The sequence below is a fragment of the Rutilus rutilus genome, assembly GCF_951802725.1.
Source record: "Rutilus rutilus genome assembly, chromosome: 17".
Taxonomy (NCBI): domain Eukaryota; kingdom Metazoa; phylum Chordata; class Actinopteri; order Cypriniformes; family Leuciscidae; genus Rutilus; species Rutilus rutilus.
Genome location: NC_140230.1, coordinates 12,383,623 through 12,411,142, shown reverse-complemented (window position 1 = coordinate 12,411,142; position 27,520 = coordinate 12,383,623). Strand labels below are relative to the sequence as shown.

The 27,520-nt window shown below is 38.3% G+C and overlaps 1 protein-coding gene across 2 annotated transcripts in view; it reads left to right on the top strand.

Annotated features, from left to right (window-relative positions):
- Window positions 1-4,696, top strand: part of LOC311306739 (carboxypeptidase Q-like) — a 59,154-nt gene extending 54,458 nt beyond the window's left edge. For both annotated transcript variants that reach the window (XM_084435291.1, XM_084435290.1), the window contains exon 8: window positions 4,187-4,696. In XM_084435291.1, coding sequence (XP_084291417.1) covers window positions 4,187-4,347 — 161 coding nt within the window. In that variant the 3' untranslated portion in view covers window positions 4,348-4,696. The remainder of the gene's footprint in view (window positions 1-4,186) is intronic.
- The last annotated feature ends 22,824 nt before the right edge of the window (window positions 4,697-27,520 follow it).

Below are 27,520 nucleotides of genomic sequence, written 5' to 3'. Positions count from 1 at the left end.
GTAAGCAAATGAACTGGGTCAGAGATCGCAGATTCTACCCTATCTTTAAAGCCTCGGCATCCATATAAAAATCTCTATGAAAGGGAGCCTATTAAAATGCGGAGAAATTACCTCATCAACTTATCAACGTAAGTCTCCTCAGATTTCATTGTCAGTTGCATTCGCTCCTGCTTCATGTCCTCAATCTGGCAATCTGCATGAGCGTCAGTTCTGAAGAGGAGGGGGCAGGGCAAACAACTCACTCCAATATTTTGAATTTGGACTGCAGTATCCATTTATTTCAAACGCTAGCTGTCAGTATTACACACTGCACCTTTAATAAAAAGTTTTCATTTAAATTTTATATACATTTTTCTTCAGCATAAAACTTGAGTAAAAAGTTTAAATGAATAATTAATGATCCAGCATGTTCCAAAGTGCATCCTGTTCTTCAGCTTCAGCTTTTTATTATTTTTCACATGATACTCTAGATCAGGGGTCCTTAAATCCAACCCTGGAGGGCCACTGTCCTGCAGAGTTTAGCTCAAACCCAATCAAACTCACTTACTTGCAATTTTCTCGTAACTTTGAAGACCTTCATTGGCTTGTTTCAGGTGTGTTTGATTAGGGATGGAACTAACCTCTGCAGGGCAGTGGCCCTCCAGGACTGGATTTGAGGAACCCTGCTCTAGATGGAGCAGGCTACTTTTTCCTTAAAGAGATAGTTCACCAAAAAATGAAAATATTGTCATTATTTACTCACCCTTATGTTGTTTCAAACCTGTATGAGTTTCGTTCTTCTGCTGAACACAAAAGAAGATATTTTGAAGAATGTTGGTAACCAGACAGTTGACGGTATCCATTGAGCAGATCTATTCAACCAAAACCAAACATATTAACATTGTCATATCCATTACCATGCCAAACACTCCGAGAGTTGTCATGACATAATTATTAGATATTCATTTTAATGTCATAACAGTTCTTTGTTTTTTTGCTTAATAATATGCTCTCAGACTCTGGGACTTCACTGTATAAGCATACGTTAGATCTTGTGAAGTCAAGCATGGCAGCTATACTGCCTTCTCTCATCATCATATTAAATTACTTGTGCATAAGAATGGATAAATCTCATTAATGTCTGTAGTCGCCAGTCTGATTGCTTTAACCACCAATGAACTGTGGCACACAAGAGGATCGGTTGTTCCCCTTATGCACACAGTGTTATCAGATGAATTGACTATGACAATCACTGCAGGAAAAATGAACTCAGCAGGAGGCATGTAGAAATGTATGGTGAAATTCCACTGAAGTTTAAAGCCAACACGTTAAACAAATGAATCATCCGCACAGCTGTCTAAGCAGCCAAAGCAACACAGAGCGAATTGAGCTGCTCTCAAGTTTTATGCTGCATTTGGTTGCTCTGTAGTTCTTCCCCTTGACAAAGCTGCAAATTCAAACATGAAATATTGGCATCTATTTTCAAGAACAGCTCTTCTCAAGTTTAAAGTTTGTAAGTTAAGCTGGTTTCTGTTACAGTCATGGCAGTTAACCAACTCAAAAGCGGAGCTTGATACGGTTTGTATTTTCTGTTGGATGTTGTTGAATGGACCAAAAATACGATGAAGTATTGTGAGCATTTATCTTTAGCGTTAAAGGTGCAGTATTATTTTCACCACCAGGTTTGTGCACTTTTCAGAATTAAGTTGAGAATTCCATAGATTCCAATTCAGTTCCTTAATTTGGATTGAAGTACTGTAAAACAATTATAATAAATGTAAAAGCAATGCATCAATGCATAAAGACTGTTCAATAGTTTAGGGTCAGTAAGATTTGTTTTTGAAAGAAGTCTCAGCAATGCTGCATTTATTTGATCAAAAACACAGCTAAATTGTGAAATATTATTACACTTTAAATCTACTTTAATATATTTTCAAATTTTATTTATTCCTGTGATCAATTTTCAGAAATGTCTCATGATCTTTTAGAAACCATTAAAATATGCTGATTTGTTACTCAAGAAACCTTTCTTATTAATAAAACAGTTAAAAACGGTGGAAATGGTGATCAATTTTATTCAGAAGAACGTTTATTTGAAATAGAACTTTCTTTTACAACGTAAAAGTCTGTCACTTTCTGATCAAATTAATGCATCCTTGCTAAATAGAGGTATTCACTTTTAAAAAATCTTACTGAACCCAAACTTGAAAGATAGATAGATAGATAGACAGACAGACAGACAGACAGACAGACAGACAGACAGACAGTTAGATCCATATTAGACAATACAACATACACAAAAATGACTGTGTACCTTTAAATATTTAACCAAATATATTTTTAAAAACATCCCTGAGTTGTGTTTACATTTGAGGTTTGTTGGAACATAGCCTCAACCCTGTGCAGTTTCTTTCTGTTCACTGCCCTTTAGAATTGTCCCTGTAGCGTGCATTGCACCATACACCTCACACTATTGATTCTAGGGCAAAGAATAAGCAATGCTTCACCAAGCACCCTTCTAAGGTCAAACAAAACTGTCCCTGTATTTCCAGGGGAATAAAGAATCTTGTGGCTGGTGCCTGTTCACATATGGGATTAGTACAGAAATAGATGGCAGGCAAACAGTCTTTAACTGCAACCACATGCATTCTGGATTCTTTTTCTCCATGTTTTATTGCTCCTCCAAACAAAGAGAATGAGGCCTGCAGTGGGATATAGCAAGCGTTTTTAAAGCACACTGATCTAAAAATGATTATGCATGAGTGATGCTGTGTTAATGAGTCACTGGCTGGTCAGCTTTTCATCAGCATCACTTGGATCAATGCCTAGAAATATGAAAACCCATTCAGAGTTAAAAGTAAATAGAAAGAAAGAAAATGCATTCTGTCATTCTGTAATAGCACAAAAATGATTGTCATTTGAAACTCATATGACTTTCCTTCCCCAGTGAAACACAAGCAAAATTCTGAAGTCTTTTTTTTCCATGCATTTACTATGAATGGGGTCTGGAGCTTCCAAGTTTCAAATACGACTCAAAAGCACCATAAATCAATCATAAAATGGGTTGATGTGACTCGTGTTGTATTCTCAATGCTCTAAAGGCATACGATAGCTTTGTGTGAGAAACAGAACAAAACCGATAATCTTCTCCACCAATTTGCTTGCAGCAACCACTGAGTCAGTGAACTGAGAACCACATCCATCTAATATGTGAACGAAATATGACAGTGTTCAGAAATATAACAAAGTACTTTCTCAAAAATATTTAGCACCTTACCATTGTTGGGGAAAGGTACTTTTAAAAGTAATGCGTTACAATATTGCGCTACTCTCTTAAAAAAAGTAACTAATTGCGTTACTCAGTTACTTTTTATGGAAAGTAATGTTACGTTACTTTTGCTTTGCTTTTGCTGACTTGGGCTGGACATAATAACAAAAAAACAAAAACAAAAAATAAGCCTAAGGCTAAAGGAAATGAAATTGTATGCCTGTACATGCGCAGCTAATAGGACGCAGAAGAAAGTTCACCACTCTTACAAATGAAATTAAACACAAATGTGATGTTTATCCAAAGTCATTTTTGCTTATTAGTATGGTTGAATTGGATCATTGAAGGTCAACAGCAAAGACATTGGTCAATACATTTTTTGTGTTATTTAACATATTTAATTATTGCGCTGAAATGGCGTGGACAGTATATACAACATATTGCATATGCATATGTAGGAGTTTCCCTTTCAGATGCAGAATTTATGGGAGGAGAATATTTAGGTGAATCATGCAAGGTGCGCTAGTCAGTTTATTGGCCGCCCAAAAAAAGCATGTCTTAAACCAGATGCTAATTTGCGCTGCTCTTGGTAGGTCATTATGCAAATGATCCGGCTGCATCTGTGTTCTTTAATTTGCCCGTCAGCAGATCACACGCAGAACTTTCCACTACCATTGGTGCTTTTATGGGATTGCGCTCCCGCGCTAATTTTCCCTGTGTAGTGTCACACGTATTGTTTGTTGTTAGTTTCTGTTTTCATGGACTTTTGGTTTGTTATATGTGGGCGAGTAAATGATGGGTGAACTATTTTAAAGAGCAGACGTATCCAGGCTCTTTAATATTCTGACGCAGAAGGAGAATTTTCACACATGTGAAACACAGAATCACACCATTTCAGCTCTGTTCACTGTTCTGTTCATTCTGTCTTTTTTTCCCCAGGCGCCAGCCTGCACACTGCAGACCAGCGGTACTTCTGGTTCCACCACAGCGACGGTGATACAATGAGCGTCCAAAACCCAGAGGAGATGAACCTGTGTTCCGCTGTTTGGGCTGTGGTGGCCTACGTGGTCGCTGACCTAGAGGAAATGCTCCCCAGATAGTGAGTCTCTCATAAACGCCTGAACAAACCCCTGTCCATCAGCTTACAGCAGCCGGTCGATCAAACCGCTACCTTGAGAATTCTCTATCAGCCTGATGTTTTTTTTTTATGATTTGACTTAATCATAACCTCAGATACACTCCTGATCACTCCACTGTCATGTAGTATGTACTGCTACTTTGATACATGTGTAATTTTCTTTTTTAATTGTCTTATTATCCTTTTATAATGTGAAAGAGTTCCTATTTGTAATGTATTTATTGATTTGACAAATGTCTACACATAAGCAGTTAATAATCTTAAAATGTACATTAAAAAACTGAATAAAGATCCAGCAACCGTGACTAAAATTTGAAGAGTCTTGGTTTCAAAATTTCATATAAACAGTGATAAACAGTGCGATGCTGTTATGATGTCATTTTCCATGAATAGCTTTTATTCATCAGATCATATGACTTCCCCTTGGAAACTAAGCCTAGGTCCTCTTTCCTAAAACAAACAAGGTAATGGAAATGCTGCTATCCAGTCATCCTTCCTCTAATGTAAAAATATATATATTTTTAGTTTTTTTGAGAATGTGTTAAAAGGTTAGGTGAAAATGATCATTTACTCACCCTCGTGCCCTTCCGTACTCAAAAGACTTTCATTCATCACTAAAACACAAATGAAGATATTTTTAATTCAATCTGAGAAATTTCTGTCCTTTCATTGAAAGTCCATTCCTGTGGAAGCATGTTTCCGCCTCGAAATAAAACAATTTAAAAGATAATTGCGACTTTTTATCTCACAATTCTGACTTTCTTTCTCAGAATTGCGAGATATAAACGTGCAATTGTGAGTTATAAAGTCAGAATTGCGGGATATAAAGGCTAAATTGGGAGAGATAAAGTCAGAATGGCCAGATATAAACTCGAGTTATAAAGTAAGAATTGCGAGAAAAAAAGTCAGAATTGCGAGATGTAAACTCGCCATTGCGAGAACAATTTTGGAGATAAAAAGTCGCAATTACCTTTTTTATTTTGTATTCAGTGGCGGAAACAAGCTTCCATACATTCCAGCAAAAACTTTGACGCTTCACAAAATTCATAAAGGCATCGTAACAGTAATCCACTTGAATTAAGAGATTTAATCCAAGTCTTCTGAACAGACGTGATTGCTTAAAATGAACAGATTTAATTGGCACATTTAATAGGTCTTTATTCACATCTAAACATTGATCAATGCACATACAGTACATATACTGTAGTACATCAAATATTGGAAGCACATTTGAGATTCCGCAAGAACCAATGAGGTTTGTTCTTTGAGCTTCCGTTTACCATATTTATGAACTCTATGCATGTGTATTGATTCATGTTTATATGTGAAAAAGCCTAAATTAAATATATGTATCATATAAAGCTAACATGTTTCTTCAGAAGACTTGATTCATATGGACTACATTTACAATGTCTTTATTTAAAGCTTAAACGTTTTATTTGCATGGACTTTAAATGGACGGACAAAATCTCTTATGTTTCTTCAAAACGAAAGTCTTGTTTGAAAATGACATGAGGGTTCATGAGTAAATGATGACAAAATGTAAATTTTTGGGTGAACTAACCCTAGAACTAAGCACTCAGAATTGAAAGCACCAGGCTGGAATTTGTCAGATATTGTAGTAAAGTTATAGAGCTCCATCATATTAAATCTAACATCTGCTTGAGAATGAGAAAAATCTTTTCATCTGGAAAACAAGTTAATTCTGAATAACTGGTTTCAAAAATGCTTACGAAAAAATATCCTTTCCTAAACCTTTCTTTGTGGGGTGGTTATTAGAATTAGCAGCATTTATTAGATAATCTTATGCTGAAATTAAATATTTAAACATCAAAAAAGGATACTTCAGATTCGTGAAACTTTCTTACATTATTGTGATGAAAGTTGTGTGTACTTTGGATTGACATTAAAAGCATATAGTGCTGTTTATCAGGCAAAAGAAATAGGTAATCTTGCATCCTCATTTTGTTGTATGTGTACGTGTGTGTGCCCATGTGTGCCTGCACTTAATGTCTGGTTTTCAATTTCATCAAACAAGTATGTTCTTGTTTCTATGACAACTTGGATTAGGATGAGCATTATGCAAGAAAAACGCCCCGGTCTTTAGTTTTCCCACAGCGTTTCTACTCGCGCTGACTAAATCTGAATCATACAAGCATCTTGAATGCACATGTTTCACAAAGAGAAATGTCACAGACTTGGGAGGTTATGTGTCAGTTTCATGGGATCTGTGCTTCTTTTTTCTTCTTCTTTTTTTTCTGTTTCGCAGCGATTACATGCTGACATGAACTTTTTATAGAGAAAATTACCCAGATAAGTTTGGTTAGTAGGGTAATAGGTCAGTGTTTGCTCAAAATGAAGACCTGGTTGTATTTAAGTGGTGCTTACTCCATTCCTGACTTTCACTGTCTCATAGACATACTTTTTCATCTGTCCTAAAGAAAAATGACTCCACAAGAGTTTTTTCTCTCTGCTTTGATCGGGTAACAAAAGTTTGCAGACATTGACCCAAGGCTGCTTTTATATTGCCTTGGGTCTCAGATTGGAGACCACATCATAAAGGCATTTTCCTGGGATTTTCAAAGACTTAACTTTATCAAAAGCTGCCAAGACTATTTCTTTGGCCTCGATGTACTATATTAACAAGGTCCAGCCACAACATTTCTTAAAGGAATATTCCGGATTTAGTAGAAGTTAAGCTCAATCGATGCTCAATCAGTTTTAGTGGCATAATATTGACTACCACGAAAACAATTTATTGGCTTGTACTTCCTTTTCTTTAAAATCAGTGTTACAGTAAAGCACTTATAATGGAAGTAAATGTGACTAATCCATAACATAAAAAAATAAAATAATATATATATATACACACTCACCTAAAGGATTATTAGGAACACCATACTAATACTGTGTTTGACCCCCTTTCGCCTTCAGAACTGCCTTAATTCTACGTGGCATTGATTCAACAAGGTGCTGAAAGCATTCTTTAGAAATGTTGGCCCATATTGATAGGATAGCATCTTGCAGTTGATGGAGATTTGTGGGATGCACATCCAGGGCACGAAGCTCCCGTTCCACCACATCCCAAAGATGCTCTATTGGGTTGATATCTGGTGACTGTGGGTGCCATTTTAGTACAGTGAACTCATTGTCATGTTCAAGAAACCAATCTGAAATGATTCGAGCTTTGTGACATGGTGCATTATCCTGCTAGAAGTAGCCATCAGAGGATGGGTACATGGTGGTCATAAAGGGATGGACATGGTCAGAAACAATGCTCAGGTAGGCCGTGGCATTTAAACGATGCCCAATTGGCACTAAGGGGCCTAAAGTGTGCCAAGAAAACATCCCCCACACCATTACACCACCACCACCAGCCTGCACAGTGGTAGCAAGGCATGATGGATCCATGTTCTCATTCTGTTTACGCCAAATTCTGACTCTACCATCTGAATGTCTCAACAGAAATCGAGACTCATCAGACCAGGCAACATTTTTCCAGTCTTCAACTGTCCAATTTTGGTGAGCTTGTGCAAATTGTAGCCTCTTTTTCCTATTTGTAGTGGAGATGAGTGGTACCCAGTGGGGTCTTCTGCTGTTGTAGCCCATCCGCCTCAAGGTTGTGCGTGTTGTGGCTTCACAAATGCTTTGCTGCATACCTCGGTTGTAACGAGTGGTTATTTCAGTCAAAGTTGCTCTTCTATCAGCTTGAATCAGTCGGCCCATTCTCCTCTGACCTCTAGCATCAACAAGGCATTTTCTCCCACAGGACTGCCGCATACTGGATGTTTTTCCCTTTTCACACCATTCTTTGTAAACCCTAGAAATGGTTGTGCGTGAAAATCCCAGTAACTGAGCAGATTGTGAAATACTCAGACCGGCCCGTCTGGCACCAACAACCATGCCACGCTCAAAATTGCTTAAATCACCTTTCTTTCCCATTCTGACATTCAGTTTGGAGTTCAGGAGATTGTCTTGACCAGGACCACACCCCTAAATGCATTGAAGCAACTGCCATGTGATTGGTTGATTAGATAATTGCATTAATGAGAAATTGAACAGGTGTTGCTAATAATCCTTTAGGTGAGTGTATTTTCAAAAGTCAAGGCAAACAAAATGTGATTTTACTGTGAAAAAAATGACTTGCTAATCTTTTCTGTGTAAAGTTGTACCCAATATTATGGCTTCATTGAAATGACAACATAGACCAGTAAACTCTAAAACTGACTATTTTAACAGCTTTACAACTCAAATTATACTCGCGTATTAACAGAAAATTGTATGCACCTGTAAGTGCTTTTATAAAATGACAAGCTTCACATTTCTGCGGTTAAATTCCATTTTAAGTGCCTTGCGGGACGCACATTTTTTTTTTACTTATGTATTTATTTTGTGGTAATCCTGTTGACCGAGCTTAGTTGTTCCAAACCCATAACACTTTTGTTCAACATCTTTGGAACGCAAATGAAGATATTTTTCTCCTTCCATTGAAAGTCTATGCAATCAACATTTTAATGGAAGTTAAAACTTTAATGCTTGATGTGAGAGAACCAATGAGGATTGTTCTCGATCATTAACCAATCACATTTTGAGCTTATGTCGTTTACCATACTGAATGTGCTCCCTGTACAGTATGTGCGTTTATCTACATTAAATCTGTTCATCGTCTAAAGCGATCGTGTCTCCTCTGATGACTTGGATTAAACCATTTGAATTTATATGGATTACTTTTTGATGCATAGACTTTCAATGGATGGACAAAAACTATGAAAGACTATTACAAAATACCTTTGTCTTATGGTTTGGAAAGAATTCATGGTTTAAGACAGAATTTCCAATTTTGGCTGAACTATCCCTTTAACTTGCACTGAACCTGGAACACCACTGCAACCTTTCTTCTGTGGAATGTTCATATTTGTTTTAATGTAGTCAGGATATCATTTGAGCTCTTGTTTTTGAGTTCCACAGTGCAGACGTTGGGGTGTGGTGGTAAAAGTAGCAGCATCGCACCTTCACAGTTATTTTCCAGCTCAAAGAGAGGAGAGAATTGCTTAGAGTAGAAAACAGCTGGAAGCTTTTAGCCGCATTTGTGTATGTTATTGCAAATGATGTCAGGATTTTTGAGGGCACCGCTCGGCCTATGAAAACAAAACTTAGAGCTCAATCTAGACATAGGAGGCGCAATATGTTAACTTTCCCAGAAACCCTGGGTACAGAAGTGTGTGTAAGAGTTGTTTGGAATGCTAGACTTGGCTTTGGTCTTAAAAGCATGCCTGGGATAGATGCATATGGAAGCGGTCAGTAATTTAATTACAGGTTGTGGAAGCACAGATCGCGGAAAGTAAAAGCACTCATTGTGACGTGGGTACCGTTGATCATACTAAACCCATTTTATGTGCCTTAAAAGTTTCATCTGCTTACTAACAGACTTCCAAATAGGGCCATTGAGTTTAATGAGGTTATGCAGAGATTGTTGAGTGTAATGAGTTGGAAAATCTTGTGAGTGGGAAAGGCCACTATTTCCTCCCATTTACCTACACTGAAGACAGCCCACCAGTAAACACAACACAAACCAATTTAAAGTTCCACAGAGTCACCTTCTTTACATAGGGTTATGGGGCGTGATGTCCATCCATCATGCTTTATTTATAGAATCAACTCGTCCCTTTTCACCAGGCTGGGCGTTGGGACGTCTTTATGCAAGCACACAAAATATATATGGCAGAGTTATAGAGGAGACCTAAAACAAAGCCAAGGTGGTTGAGGAGCAGTTGGTGAAGAATGCTAAAGTTATTTTTTTAAAGGAATCAACAAGGTTTGTTGCATAATGTTACTACAAGTAAAAAATAATATCAAATCATCCCTGCCCAAAAAAAAGTGGAGGTTACAGTAAGGTGAATGGGACCAATTTTCAGAAAGAATTTTCAGAAAAAAACTTTAGCAAATTTTTATTTAGTTCAATGCTTTGTTTCCCTACAGGAAATGAAGTCACCACAAGATTGCTTTACTGTCATTAATTGACAGATAGTTGACGAGCGGCTTTTGGAACGGAGCATCTCTGTGGGGCTGGATGCCTTATGGCCAAATGTAGATCTCTGTTAGTCAGCTAGCTCAAATCGGAGAGCTTCTCCTGAAGCTGCCAGCTTTTGATCATGCTGTCAGTGTGAATATGAACACATTACTGCTGGTGTAAGAGACACGCAATGGAAAGCCTTGTTCTGGGGCTCAGTACAATATATTAGTGATCATGTCAGGGGAACAGAAGGTAAATTAAAATGAACAACTATAAACACTTTGTTAGTGGCACTTTCACACACTATTTTTACATTTGACACTATGGCGTTTCTTTAGGGTTCTTTTTTTAAGCATTAGATAGCATGTTAAAGTGAGAATTATACACTCTTAGAAAGGGTTCTGTCAGGCACTTAATTTATATAACCTTTTAGTGGTTTCCATCATGGTATAATTTTATGGATTTAGTTTTAATTAATTTAGTTTATTTCATTTTTTGGTTTTAAATCATTTTTATGAATTACACAGCTTGTAAACATACTTTATCACTAAAAACCCATCAAAGTATTATGCAATCATTTAAGACATTTCTTCTTACATAGAACCTTTTTGGCACAAAGGTTTTTTTAAATTGAGAAATTAAAACCTATATAGATCCCCATTGAACCTTTTTTTTTGTTTTGTTTATACCATAAGATGTAGACACCCATCCCACACACACACACACACACACACACACACACAAGCCCCTTTCACACAGCGCATTGAACCCGGGAAATTGCCGGCAAATTGCCGGAATGCCTTCTGTGTGAACGCAAACACGACCCGGGTTTAATGCCGGGATCGATGCCGGGTTGGGGACCTAGTAACATTGCCGTGTTCAGTCCCGGGACGCGCGCTGTGTGAACAAAAGCCGTAATAATGCCGTGTCGTAGTGATGACGCTGAAGCCGGGATCGTTCGCCAGCTGTGAAACGGTACGAAATGCGCAATTTTATGATCGAATCAGAGAAATAAATGCACAAGCGTGGTTTCTCGAGAGAGAAATCGCAGCTCATAAGCAAACTGAATACGCTGCTGCTGAGACATTACAAGTCACATCGATGTCACGTGTCTTTCCGGGACATACACGGGTTGTGTGTGAACGCGCTCTCTGATTCCGGAAAATCACTGGCAGTGTGAATGAACCAAAATCAAATGAACCCGGGTCAAATCCCGGGTCACTTTATCCGTGTATTTTCCGGAATCTCTGTGTGAAAGGGGCTTGTCACTCCCAAATCAGTTAAGCGCAAATCTTGCCTTAAAAACGGTTTTCATTGGTCAACTCAATCACGCAGTCAGCTATCAAGAAGAGTTCAGACTCTTCAGAAATGTTATGGATTTGATAGCGAAAAACAGTAATGCTATCTATCAGTATGTGCTACTAATGCTACACTGAGGTTAAGGTTGGGATTAAGGCTTGATATTTATTTCAGAATTAAATAGTCAATCAGTAATGACTGACATGACATTGATGTGATGTTTCCGCTGGTTTCAGTGAAAAAATTACACATTTTAAACACCTTAGAGGTCTTGATATTTATATATTCGTAGTGAAAAACTATTTAAAAATGTTTACTCTGATTTGATTAATCAAAAAACTGTGGTACCATGGGAAATGCAAGTCCAAAAAATAATAATACATGCTGTTCCAAATTGGTTAGCAACTCTGTTAGCGATCCATTAGCAAATTTGTAACCCTGCTTCTCATTTGGGTGTGTTAGCCTGTTTTTTTAATGTTTTGATTTTTGATTTTATTTTTTACATTTGATTTGGTTATGTTTAATATTAATAGCTAGAATTAAGTTTTTAAACCACTTAGACATGCTCAAATTTGGTAACAGAGTTGGAAAAATGGAAGATTCATACAAAATCAATGAGAATAGAAGTCAAAAGAACAAAACGGCTTACCTCCTGAGGTTGACGATCAACATTTTCTGAAGGTTAATCACCTGCTTTCATCGTCATTTGTTGTAGAAAGAAAAAATGCTATTTTGTTATTGTGAAAAGTGGCTTCAAATGGCAGACCATTGAAGGTTTTATCTTCTTAGATAATAGGTTTTATTTGCAACCAAACACAGCCAAGCCATGTCCCTGGGGGATAAAGAGGATATTCCAAATGCAGCATTCAGTTCAATTTTACTGAATCAACTGAATGAATATTTCATGTAATATATCTCAGACAGGATTAAATGAAATCCATCATCTCTTATGTATCCAATTTGAGCAATCTATGACTACTTTTCCAAGTTAGCTCATCCCATTTGGATAACATATTTCAGTAGGATGGCACAAAATGTAAGGTTTAACAAATGTTTGTGTGTTGCCAGTGCAACTGAAATCAGCAGATTTATTGTCTCGGTTCCCTGTGAGATTTGTTGTAGCCAGAGGTTAAGTTCAGCTGTGGCTGCCAGTGAAACTCAGCTTGTCTCATTTTTCAGTTTTCATCTGGTTTCCAAATATTCAGTGTGTGCTCAACCCTGCATTTTGATTGACACGTTCAAGTGAGCTAATTCTGGTGTGTTTGCTGTAAGGACCAGTTCCTATTAATGCTAATGCCAATGCTAATTCCCTGCTGTTGTATAGGTGTCCTCCAGAATTTTCTGCCTTTAGTCAGACTTTAGCTTTACACGATTTGGGGTAAATTGTTAGTATCTGCTTTAGAAATGTATTCAGACCTTGTAAAAGGTATAATAAAAAACCGACTAGAATTGCGTTGATTTTAAAGCATGTTGTAATTCTTCACAAATATGCTTTGGATAAAAAGTTCTCTTTTTCTAGACAGTAATCGTTATCTTCATTGTGTCTTTTTTGAATACAATATAAGTACTTAAGCAAGTAAGAAGAAAATAAATTGCTTGACAAACCACTGAGTGGCTTAATTGGACGGTTTTCTCTTTTTCTGTAACTTTGATATGTGACTGCTCTTTAGATGAGTTTTCCACAGCCTTGTGTTTTCACACGGTACAATGGAAGATAAGGCCACAGCAATCCAGTCTTTTCAATAAAATGTGCAACAGATGCTACAGATCACAATCCATGGATTCCTAGAATTATGAAGCTTAAGCAAAAGAACATGGCCAGTTTTGCAGCCTATTCAGAACGAAATGTGTCCCTGAGAAAGACAAATAAAGAAAGCTCAAATCGTCAAACTGTTGTTTGTTTTATGACCCTTTATGTACAGCACTTTGGTCAATGACTGTTGGTTTTAAACGTGCTTGGGAATTAAATTAAACTTGAAACTTGAAACTCTTCTCTCCTTTAATCAAATTTAGTCTTGAACGTCAGGGTTGTGCAGCGTATGCCCATGGAGGGCTATCAGATATCTAACAAGTTGAGCCCACCAAATCAATGAAAACGTTTTTGACTATGACCACGGATAATATCAGAATTTGTGAAAATGAGCAGACATAGTTTTTAGATTCTACCCTCTTGGAGATCAGGTCTGCTCCATCAGTCTTCAGAAAGTTCATTTGTCCTGACATGGTTTTGACTTCCCTGACAGGTTGAAGTGCACATCCACTTAAATTTATATGGCTGATTTTATGAGGCACTTGTCACTTTTTTTCTTATTGAAATTGATTTCAAGGCCGTGTTATTCTTGAGATTTAGGAAGGAGCGACTAGACTATTGAAACGGAGGCTGAGCTGATGCAATTTATTGCAATCGAGTGGTACAATAGTAAAACAGCCTGTTCTACTGCCTATTGTCTGTAATGATTTTTTCTTCACTGTATTTTTTTCCCGAATTTCACTTAAAGTAGTCAATCATCCAAATTGCACAAAGCTGTAGAGTCTATTTTTCATTATTGCACGGAAAACACTATTGATTGTGTCTTCTGCAAAAATTATGCAATCTTTGTAGAAGTTTATATCTGACTATCATTAACAGCTCTGTGCGGTTTCATCATTGTCTCACAGCTGGCAACATACACAAAGTAATGTCGGGCTGCTGAATATTTACATTTGTTTCATACTGAGCAATAAAAAGGATGCAAGATACATTTTCTTGTAGGATTTATCTATTGCAGATGTACACTGTTCTTACGTTGCTTTGTTGAAAAAAAGCTGTAGGCAAACTCTTGTAGGGGAGATCCGGGAGTGTTGTAACGTGGGATTGGTTGTGCCACCTTCACTTTAACCAGTTAGAAATGAGCAATGGGGGGAAATCACTATGATACTTGATCACCACCCTACTGATGACAGTAGAAGCAGTCAAAACACATGTAACAGTATCATGGGTCCATGCATCAAGTCTCAAAGTGACAGCAACCTAATGAGATTAATATTATGAGATAATATAAAAAATATCTATATGTCTATATTGTAGCTAATATAGCTAATAGGGGTGTAACGATTCATCAACTACATCGATGTATCGATTTAGATTCTTAATGATCCAACTACATAGATCTGTGCTCGGCAAGTTATATCGATCTAGACATATATCGATCTAACATCGTTTTAAAAGGTAATGAATCGATTGTATTGATACTATGAAATAACGCATTGGATTTAAGCACGTCAGACTTTATATGGATGTATTTTTCTTAGCACTTTTAATGATAAAGGCGTTAACCGTTACTCGATTCAGTCTGCCTGTGACGTGATCGCCATGCGTGACGCGCCAGCAGCAGCGCGAAGACAACAAGCAGCGCAAAGTCTCTCACCTCAGAAAAACGGACTTTCCTGTCCTCTCAGCCACTATAGAGCTGGTAAGTCCCGCCCCTTCCGTAAAACCCCGCTGGACCTCAAAGTTGAAAAACCGTCAATGCAAGTGAATGGGAGAAAATAATTATTTTCTGGTCCCGTTTGAATTGTGCCATGAATGTGAACATATGTTGTCTGTGAATTTTTTATATAATCTTTCATGTTACAAGTTTGACAGTATATGGTATGATTCGTCGGCTAGCAGTTGTGGAAAAGACATAACGAGAAAGACTACATGTCGCCTATGTGACGTCACCCCATAAAGTTGACTTACCCGTGGTTTTCACCAACCTCAACGATTTTGTCCTCTCCCTGAAAGAAGGCGGTGAAGTGCACCAAAGACACAGTCATGTTTAGCGGGATCCGTGAGCTAGAGCCGTGTGCTAGTGGTGGTGACGTTTCAAACGCGTCGAAAGCAGCGAAGAGTTGTAGTCCACAAAGTGCTTTCACACAAAGTCTAACCGTATCAAACTTCTACCCGCTAAATTGTAGCATTCTTTACACGAAAAGTTCTATAAAAAATTCACAGACAACATATGTTCACATTCATGGCAAAATTCAAACGGGACCAGAAAATAATTATTTTCTCCCATTCACTTGCATTTGACGGTTTTTCAACTTTGAGGTCCAGGGGGATTAGCGGAAGGGGCGGGACTTACCAGCTCTATACTGCAGTAGCGCGCACTCTTCAATCGCGCTGCAGGCTTATATCGTTTCACTAGCATATAAAGCACAAAATAAACTACAAGCATGCAACGTCGTTACGTTTTAAATTAGAAAAAACGTGTTGTCCAGATTCAGTATCTGCGGTCTGATGATGTTGTCAGGCTATATGTCTGTGTCATTATTCTATCATTATTTTCATAACTTGTAACGAAATAAAGTCTCTCACCTCAGAAAAACGAAATCTCATGTCCTGTCATCGTTATACTGTGCTCGTAGCGTGCACTCTTTAATTGCACGCGCATAATTAATTGATACCTGATTCTCTTTCAAGAATTTTTGGCTAAAAAGTCACTGAATCGATTTCAAGTCACTGAATCGTATCGGATCGTATCGTATCGTTCTAAATGAACCAATATCGTCCTTGAATCGTATCGACAACCACGAATCGCGATACGAATCGAATAGTTGTTAAAACGAATCGTTACACCCCTAATAGCTAATATCTATAGTTTTTCCCCATGCATCGATGTTAAAATTGTGGCCAGTGAAAATGCTAAGTGGCTAGCCAGACCTTCAGACTGACGGCAGAAGGTCGGGACTCTATCGCAGCTTTTCTTGGCAAAGGACCTCCCAGAGGCCATATGACTGGCATGTAACGCAACCAATCACAGCGTAATTTTTTTGTGGCATGATTATAATATCGATGTCCCTACAATAACAGACCAGCATGCATCTAATAAATTATTGATTCAAGAACGTTGTGCAAGTTTACTGCAACAATGGAGCCACGAACTTCACATACTTCAAAATCCAGCGCTCATTGTCACAGTTGTAAACACAACGGCTTTCTTCTTCCACGAGGGGTTTTGACGTCACGGCATTTGTTTCCATGCGGACCGATAAAGAACGTGACACACACGTCTAACATCCTAATTCAGCCAATCAGATCGCAACTTAGAAAATCCTGAAGTGTTTCCAGAAAAGTGGGCCATATGCAGCAAACACTCAGCCAATGTTCTGTGGGCGTAACGTCTGAGGCTGAGACTAAGTGGCAAGTAACTTTGGAAAACCACAAAGCACAGTGGCATGGTGAGCAAAAAATGTCAAGCCCTGCTTACAACTCATGTAGGTTGTGGAGTAGGTTGTAACAATAGCCTCTATGACCTTGACATTCATTGACCCAGTATCTCTATAAGTAGTAGATTTTTTAAACTACTTAAAAAAAAATGTTTTACTCTAAAATTGTATCAGATACATGTGGAAATATATCACGTTGAGCACAAAACTCTTTCAGTCAGATGCCCAAACACTCCCGATCAACTAATCTTCACATTGTGCTTATTAAAAATGCAGGTCTACCTTGTCACACAGTCTGCCACATAGTTAGCTGGATATATCATAGTGAAATGGTCAAAGGTCAGAGGTGGGGTGTCAATGTGAAAGTTTTACATGTGCGTCATAGTGATGAGAATAGCAAGATCACATGCCGCTCTTTCCCCCCTCCCACACACCCTGCAGTCTCACAGCAATGACCTTTTCTGAACTAATTTTCCTAGTGTGTGTTTTTTTTTTCAGTTTTTTCCCCACCAATTTAAATGAACCCTATTTCTTTTGCATTTCTGGGGTTTCACTTCTTCTACAGGCGGTCTAAAAAAAAAATCTGAAAACCAAGGGGAGAAAAGTTCTGTGTCTAAGCTACTCGTATCACGATGTGGTACATACATGTGCCATTTAAACAGTGGTTAAGGAGGCAGGGGGATGTGGTTATAATTGCAGTCTCCCTCCTCTTCACGGTTAATTCCAGCACTAGCTTACAGACTTCTTGTCTTGATTGACCATTTGCGGTGGTGTAAATGATTACAGTACCGTCATGTAAATGATGCTCCCGGGATTGCGGTAAGTGATGCAGCTGGAATGATGGAGTGTATGATGGAGTTTCCATGTATTCATCCATGACCCAAACTGCTCATGTTTAAAAACCTTTAGAGATAATATAAAATATAACATGAAGAGGAAAGTTCACCCAAAAAAAAAACAAAAAAATGGTGGTCATTACCCCTTCATTTTTCTTCTTCCATGAAACAGAAAATGACGTTTAGCAGAATGCTGATGCTGCTTTTTTCCCATACAATTTCTTGATGAGCTGTCAAGCTCCAAAAATGACAAAAAAAAAAAATGCAGTTCTCCAAATGACTCAGTGACTCAATATTCCACAAGTTCTAAAAAGCAATATATCAGGAAGAGACTGAAATTTAAGTTGTTATTCATTAAAAACAACAACAGCTCTCAAGTCTCATTTACACTTCCACACATTCAAACTCGCCTGGTTACAGGATACACAACAGCCAATGTCATCTTTCATACCAAACCTGCCTCTTCATGCGTAAAACCAAACTGAATGTAATGTTTTCGGACACTTAATTGCATGTTCATTGTAATTAAATTAAAATGTATTAAAGTTAAAATTTCTATTAAATGCATTTAGCTGATCTTCAGTGCGCTATTTTGACCCACTGTAGTAGAACTTAAGTAAAAAAAAAATATTTGTGATTTTATAACTTCTATTGCCTATGAAACATGTAATTTCTATTGAAAATTGTATGCCGAATTTAAATATATTTTCAATTACACATTTGCAATGAAGTCGCAATTTAGTACATTTAAAATATATTACCTTTACCTGCAATATCAAATAGCACATAATCAAGCACTTTACTTTCAGCTTTAGTATGTCAGTCAATACATCAAAAAAGTGCACTATTTAAAGCATGACAAAAGATTATTAAAACAATGATTTAAAATGTACTAGTAAAATTTTTAATTTAACATTATTACAAAGTGCGCTTTTTAAAAAGGTGTCACAAAAGTGTACTGTTTAAGTTGGCTACACTTAAGTGGCCTTTTATTTCATTTATATTATTTATATATATAGGCCTATATATATAGATATATTCTTTCTTTTACTCTTAAAGTTCAGAAACGGGTGTGTCTGCCTATCAGCTCTGCACAGTATTATCCGTGTATAATATGCAGTGTGTTTGAAGGAAATGTGTTTGTTTGATGTAAACACTAGTGTTTTGAGGATTTTGATTAATGATCAGACTTGGCGTAGATGTTAAGAGGCCTGGTGTTTCAGTCCATTATGTAATGCTGGCATCAAAAAAAAAAACCTCTGATGGATCCTTTACAACCGAGCTACGCCAGAAGCTGCAAGATCAGCTCTCTGTGTGAACAACAAATTAAAGAAAATATGGGGGGAAAGAAAAGGCCAAAAGAGAGAATTGCAGCAAACTATGAATACAAATGAACACTTTAGGAATGGCCATAAGTGATGGATAGCTCAGTGTTTCTGGGGGTTTGATGATTGCATTATAGTAATGCATAATTTCCACAGCATGCAGAAACATGGCCTGGGCACCTCAGACATATAAAAACTTCTGCGAGTATTGAATTATATGCTATGCTTTTATGAATTAATGTTATGTTTACCTCCCAGCCTGGCTTTGCTGAGACAAGCTGTATTTTCTGAATGCAGATGTTTAGTATTTATTTCAAAACACTTCCAGGAGGGAATGATTCACATTGTACCGTGCTCAATGTACATGCCCCTGTCATTTGAATCAAACGTCTTTCATGTGCAATTATGTTCTTCTCTCGGCACGGGTAAACAGGAATAAACAAGAACGGTCAGATGTTTCTGATGGTATGGAACGTCTGCGTTACCTGGATTTCACCCTGTAGAATGTAAAGTTGAAGCTGCCTTGCACAGACTGTCTGTTTCATTCAGCCAGTCTCCTGGGCTGATGAGTGGGCGGCATGCTGTGGATTTTCCGCTTCTGTTGTTGATGCTGCAGATCCTATCAGTCTCTGGAACAGGAAGCAATATTCCAGTGTTTCATTGAGCAAAAATGCATAAATATTTATGGTGTGTTTCTTGCAAATCCCTTAATATCCAAATATGGCAAATCACATATTCATCATAGTTTCGTATCGCATCATCACTTCTGTATGACTAAAAAGGTTTGTGTGCCAAACAGTTACTGATTTCCCCACAGGGTTATTTCCTTTCTCTGTAGACACGCTTCGGGACCCTTTGAAACAATTAAAGAGAGAAATGTCATTGGGTGAAATGGTGTAGAAATGTTAATAGCCTTAGAATAAAGTATATTAATATTATAGATGATATTAAAAATACGTGTCCTGTGCAGTCAGGGTTGAAACCAGCATATATATATATGTTGATTCAATATATTAAAGTTTAGTGATCCATCAATGACAGATTTATTAAAGGCAGGGTACGTAATTTTCTGAGATGCTAGCAATAGCGAGCTAGCTTTGAAAGCATGAGATCCCACCCCTCCCTTCAGAGTCTCCAAAACCACGCCTTCTTCAAAGCACAAGAACCCTATCAGCAAGGAGCAAACAAAGGTGTAAGGAGAGGATGTTTAATGTCTGACTCACGTCTGTCTAACTCTGCATAGTATGAAACGTGCTGATGTCTGTGCAAGCAGAGTGCGCAAAATTATGAAATGCGTTGACAAGCAGGTATATATACATATAAATAAGACATAAAATAAGACTTTCAACCAATAAAACGAAAAATGTTTCTGGAACAAATTGCCTACCCTTCCTTTAACATCTCATAGAAAGACTGAAGATATTTTTGTTACAGTGCATGCTGTTGGTCTGTGCTTATGGACTGTCACATCAACACAACTGGGCTCATCTCAAACCACTCCTACAGAGAGAATTTGGATTCTCTTTTCATTTCAGAACATTTCATGCATGGGATGAGGTTTGCGTTTGATTGACTTGAATGTAGCATCTGTCCTGAATGTTTCCTTCAATGTAAAAAGGCTATATAAAACACGGCTGAATTGTACAGCCAAATCAAGCTGGAGGCAGGTGAATAATGGTCCTGTCAGCATGTTACTTTCGTTTTTCGGTAACATCTTGTCGTTTTACTCTCCATTGCCTTCAACCGCCTGTCAGCTTCATGCAAATAATCTCTCAGACCTTTCACGGAAGGCTTTTTATATGTAAATGTACTCTGAATCATCTGCCTTTTTCTCTGTAAACATGTTTTATTTGTTAGTTCATCAGTTTAAAGATCCCTGTATAGAATCGTCTCGTTATGCGGAAGTGTGAAACATTGTGGTTATTCAGATATGCTGCAAAAGACTTTTGAGGGGAACTGATTCCCGTGACGGAGTAAATTAGAACATCATTTGATTTTAATGCAGCGTATGGCGACATCTAGTGAATGAGTCAGTAAACAACAGGTCATATTTACATGAAAAAGAGCAATGTTTGTAAGATTATAAACATTACGTGAAATAATGTGTTTAAGTGTAAATAAATTACATTATATGTGTTTAAAAACACTTAAATGTAATAAATTAATACATATTAATATACGTTGAGACATTTTATTAGTTTTACAATTTCTTGCTCAAGGGAACCACATTATACAAAGACAACACAAAACAAAGAACTGAGCAAACTAAGGACTTAAATACACAAGGGGTGTTAATGAACTGAACAGATTAATTAGGAACAATGGAAACTATAGGGAACACTGACAAGGCAAAACACTATGAAAATAAAACAGAACTAAACAGAAAATAACTGTTACATTAACTCCCCTCTCCCAGAAGATGCAGCCTCGCGCCGATGATAGTCAAAAATGATGAAGGAGGGAGGGCAGGGGCTCTGGAGGAGGACGAGAGGCTGGCGAAGGGCAGGAGACAAGAGGAGATGGTGGTGGGAGAAACCAAGGTGGTGATGATGGTGGGAGGAGCTAGGGAAGAGAGGAAAGCAGGAGGAGCCAAGCGGGGACCCAGACCACTGACAGGACTAAGGCCCACGGTGGAGTCGAAAGATTGAGAAGCCATGGTGAAGATTTGGCATGTTTAACCAGGGGGACAAAAGATAGAAACGGAGCTGAAGGGTCGACAAGACCTGGTCGACACTGATGGATCAGGAGACTGAGGTAGATCCGCAGCGACAAGCATCCGAGGTCAAGCCATGGTGTCAGAGGACTGAGGTGGAGCCAGTGACACCGAGGACCAAGGCGGAGCCCGGCAGAGCTGAAGGGGATGAAGCACTGCTGAAGGCCTGGGAGTCCGTGGCGCATGCGGAGCAACGACTGATCAAAGCGGAGCCAGAGGGACGAGGGAGCCTGATAGAGCAGCAAGGACGATGGTCCCAGGTGGAGCCGAGGGAGGGAGGAGCCAAGACGGAGCCTACTGGTCGACAAGCCGAAGTGGAGTGACGGGCTCGGTGGCTGAAGGCGGGGCCAGGGGGATCCTCTTTCCAAGGCGGAGCCGGGGCGGGACCAGCTGAGACACAAGAGACTTAGAGCTGGGCGGGACCAGTGGAGACACAGGAGACTTGGACCTGGGTGAAACCAGCAGAACCAGCACCAACATAAACAGGTGCGTAATTAGGAGGAACTATGGAAACTAATAGGAAGGCAGACAAGTAAACACGAAAACAAACTGTTACAAATATAAAGCAAGAAATCATAAGATATAGGCCTATTGTAAAATGATGCAGAAAAAAGAACTTGTTGAAAGTTCACACAATGGTGATAATGCCATTATATGTTTTTAATAATAGTATGTGTTTAATAAATTAATACATTTTAATATATGTTGAGATATTTTTTGGTTTTACAATTTCTTCCTCAAAGTGTTTCGAACAGAACTTAATGCTGACATTATTTTATTTATATTATATTGTTACAAAATCATGATACTGTGAAAGGATTGAGATTTTAAGGATGTATAATGATGTAGCCTAAAGCAAGAAAACATAAGATAATAGCCTATTCAATAATGCAGAAAACAGAAAGTTGTCCTTAAAGAGTTCACTTGAAATGATAATTATGTCATTATAATATATATAATCATTTTAATAATATGTTATGCAAACTTAAATCTAATTTAATTTAAACAAAAAAAAGGGCAAAATGTTATTTTTTTTGGCTTTTTTCGTATTTGAAAAACAAAACAAAACAAAAATAAACAATTTGAATTTTTAGAGCCACTATATGAGTTGACCAGTATTTTTACACGTAGGGCCTATATAAGCGGCACATGGCAAACGAATCATGCATGTACAAACAAATTGTGTGTTATTTAATTTATTGGTTACTGTAAGAAACCCAGGAATTAGCCCTTTTAGATTAGATACAAATCGTAATTAAAACGCTCACGAATTTCGCTATTAATCGTGAATACAAGCGAGTAAATCACTAGTGTTCTTCTTTATCTCTCCGGTAGAGGGCAGTGTGGATTACATGTGTGACAGCTGACATCAACACGTGCATTGGTTTGCATTATCTGCGTAGCTACTGATGTTTCTCTGCCTGCTGTTTCAGTGGAATATTATTTTTAAAACGTTTATACGTTTGGTTCAAATATAGAGATATTGGTTCACAATCTGAAATTCTAGAGAGACTTAACAGTGGGCCATGAATATTACAGTTTTTTTTTTTTTTTTTTACAATGGCTAACAAGCATTTACTTCAATTAATTTCTCTAAACTCTAAACACAGCAACACACCTACATTACACAATTGGCCAAATAGTTATTTTCTGGCCAAAACCACATTTTGTTAAATAAATACAAACTCTACATTTCAAAATGCTACAAAACTTGTTCTACATACTAACGCTATCAAAACACAGCAAACCTACAGAGTGCCTAAAGCAACATGGTGGTGAAGAAAAAATATTTTTCTAAGCTTTGCATTCTCTCTCAAAACTTTTGCGTTCCCCTGAGAAACACTTCCTGTTTAATGTCCCGCTGGCAGTGTTTCAGACAGCTCTGTAGGTTAAGAATGGAGCAGTTCATAGAATTTGATTCTGAACTTGGACTTAAAGAATAACTGTCGCCAAAATGCAACCTAGGGTCTTTTTGTTAATCTACCCGAGGCAAACCTTTGTTTAAAAGCATAATTAGAATGGAAACGCCACTTTTAAGTTTGACCGTATTTTCGTTTTCGGTCAAATTGCCTTTTGAATGGGAGTGCTAGGGGCACTTAGCCTGGTAATACCAAACTCTGCTACTTCACTTTGCTTCGTAGACAGAGTCTGGCATATCATAATTGAAAAGCGCTTTCTTTCTCGCGGGGGGGGGTGCTTGTCGGAAGTTTAAAATCATTGGTTCCCGTAAGCCAATCACATAACGTTTGGTTATGGCGTGTGTTATGCGCATGCTCAGCCGCATCTAACTTCCACTGTAAACACATGTATGATGCGAAAACAAAACCATAGAGCGAAATACCGGAGTGAACATGGCTGTGAACGACTTTTGCAGATTATGTGAAGTAAATCTACGCATCCACGGTCCAATCAGTGTCTACGTCACGGCTCTCAGCCCGCCCTCTGTTCGTTGATTGGCCGGCTGTTTTCAGGCCGGAGAAAACGGAAAGCTATTACGCTTTCTCAGACTGAATACAGAAGCGAAATGAAATTGAGCGGAAGTAGGAAGTCTGACGTAGTCAGGCTAAGGGGCACTACTATGATAGCATCAAAAATCGCTATTTTTAAAACATTAAGAAGGCTCGACACAACATGAAACTTTGCTCGAAGTATCACCAGGGGCTCTACACATGAACTCGAGCATTGAGAACATTGTTTGTGTACACAGAGTTTACTAAAAAGAAAGATTTTGAACAACTCACTGTAGCTGTGTCTGCCGGCATTTTGACAGTCAAAAATAGTCGATCTCTCAAAAAGACCCTATAGGTTGCATTTTGGCAACAGGTATCCTTTAAGTATATGAAATACGAACAGTGGTTAGTTCAAGGAGTTCAGCAAAGTTGGCAATAGTCTTGCCGCGTGCTGTCTTTGATGTTATGTTTAGTCTTGTGCTGCATAGCACGCAGCTTGGGTTTTTCACTAGCGTTACCTGCCTTGTTTGCTCCCTATTTATTCTCCTTGTGTTTGCAGTATTGTGCCAGATCGTTGCTGTATGTTTCCTCAAGTCAAGTCAAGTCCTGTTTCCCCCCTCTTGGTAGTTTTGTATTATTCGTTTTTTTCTTTATTTATGAATAAAAAAGCCCATTGCTTCTTGCATATTGAGTCCTCGCCTCATCCCTTCACCCAACCCTGACAAATATTGCTTAATCTGATTCATTTGCCTTAAACTGACCAAACTCTCCTGTCTCTGTTATAACACAGATGATAGACATCTGAAAAACACTTCATGTCAATTAAGTTACATGTCATGTTTAATCTTAAGGTAGATATCTACTTTTCAGACTTTGTAAATTTCTATTATGATTGTGTTAGATGTGGTTGGAGATTATCTTCTTGATTTTATGGCATCTGTCATTTAAATTGGAAAAAATCTCAAGTCTATACTCTTTCTTAATGCTAAAAAAGTATAGGCACATTTCCTATGAGGAAACATCTGTAATGTTACCAAACAGAATGACTATTAAAATTCTTTAATCCTTTAGACTCTCTGTTTTATCCATGAAACTAGATCATAGTGTTCTGAAAGTTATTAGTACACAGATAGACGATGTAGGCCTGTAAAATGTAGGCTTTGAGACAGGATGAAGTGCAGACAACAGACTGTCCTCTGTGACCACCAGGAAGAAGTCTAAAAAAAAAATGGTTAAAAAAAGCCTAACTCTCCGCATTAAGCTACTTTGACAGCTAACCCTGAAAACTCCATCTGACCCTGAGAATTCAGGGGATTGAATGAAAAGAAAGCAGGAAAATAGCTCAGTAGCTCCTATTTTCAGAGGGGTGAGTCTGCTGCACTTTATATAAGAAGATGATATGTGAAGTATTATATCCTCCTGTCGCACTCTCACACCAACACACCGGAATGGAATTAGGGTCGATTGTGAAACCTTGTTTTTATTATATGCATGGCTCACACACTTAAAGGGATAGTTCACCCAAAAATGAAAATTAGCCCATGATTTACTCACCCTCAAGCCATCCTAAGTGTATATGACATTCTTCTTTCAGACAAATACAATCGGAGTTATTTAAAAAAATGTCCTGGCTCTTCCAAGCTTTATAATTAAGCGTAGTGTCAGTTCTGGCAGGTCACGTTAGTCAAGCTCGCATCAGCTGACTCTCAGCTGATCCACGTCTACCTATAGGAATACGACGCCTATCACTGTATACATATACAAGCTCCTTCAGTATTATCAACAGCTATCGTGTTTCTTAGGAGCTAATTACCCTCCTCCATCCCCAGCTCCTCCTCTCGTCAGTAAGGATTTGGTCTTCTGAGTGCCCTTTGAATCAGAATAAATTCTTTAAAATCTTGAATTAATGATATCTGCAAAACATTCATGTTGGTTCTGTTCTGTTTACCCTAAGGGGGGATATTGCTGCTCTCCCTGCTCTTACCCATGCTAGGCTGCATGAATGCGCAGGAGCCCAGAACAGAACCATACCGCCAACCCTAACTGTTTGCTAATTGTCAATCGTATTTGATGATAGTGGTCCTGACAGGAATGGCAGTGAATAGCGTCTTCTCTAATATTAGTCTCTCTGTTTATCCCAAGGTTTACCGCAGTCCGCCGGATCCAGGCCGTATCCAGATCTGATGAAGGACCTGCACCTGGACACGACAACACAGTCCTGAAGTGTCAACTAGTCTCTCCCCTGTGAAGACCTCCTTCCCTTTACCTCTGTGCAGATAAAATGTTGTCAAAATAATTCCAGTTCACATGGCTACTCGGAAGCGATACATAATTCTGTATTATAATTTGTTAAGGCCAGACAAGTAATTTGTTGAGTTCAATTTGTAAAGAAAGTCTACACGCCTGCGCACATATATATTCAAACGCGCATACCTATAGACTAAACACGTAATACGCATGTGCACAGCGTTTTCACAGGTTTGCGTTTTTGAAGTTTGCGCAGAGATAACTTTTTTTGAAGTTTGCGTTCTCGAGCCACCAGGCACTGTTGTGCGAATGAGCGAGCCGGAGCGCGTTAAGGGTTTTCTTTTAGAACGGTGTCGTGTTAGCTAAGTTAATAACTAATGATCTTTGCAACGGAAGTGAATCAATCAAAACTAACTTTAGCTGCTGTAAAGCCAAAACAATCTCTGTTGCTTTAATTTCCTATTAACACTGCTTTTTGAAACAATCTATATTGTTAAAAGCGCTATATAAATGACGGTGACTTGACTTGAAGGGCTGTTTTGAAGTCCATAAAAGTGCATCCATTCATGATAAAAGTGCTCCACGTGGCCCTGGGGGGTTAATAAAGGCCTTCTGAAGTGAAGCAATGCGTTCGTGTAAGAAAATAACTAACTAAAATAACTAGCTTCCGGCAGACGGCCTACGCGAGTCGACTTACGCCAAAAGAGTAACACTTGACGATGTATGATGTAGGAGTAGCGTAAGCTTTGATGCCTCTCGCGGTTCAAACAAACAGGGCTGGGCAACAAACTCAAGCTCCTCCCACATTTCTAATTCGTGACTGGTGTTTTGTTTTGCTCTATCCTCTGCGCTTCCTCGTTTGTCAATGCGTCATGCGTCATATGTCAAAGGTTACTCTTTCTGTAGATTGATGCGTATGGCCGTCGACCGGAAGCTATAGTTATTTTAGTCGATAAAGTTTTAAATATAGATTTGATTTTTTACACAAACTCATCGATTTGCTTCAGAAGGCCTTTATTAACCCCCCAGGGCCGCGTGGAGCGCCTTTATGATGGATAGATG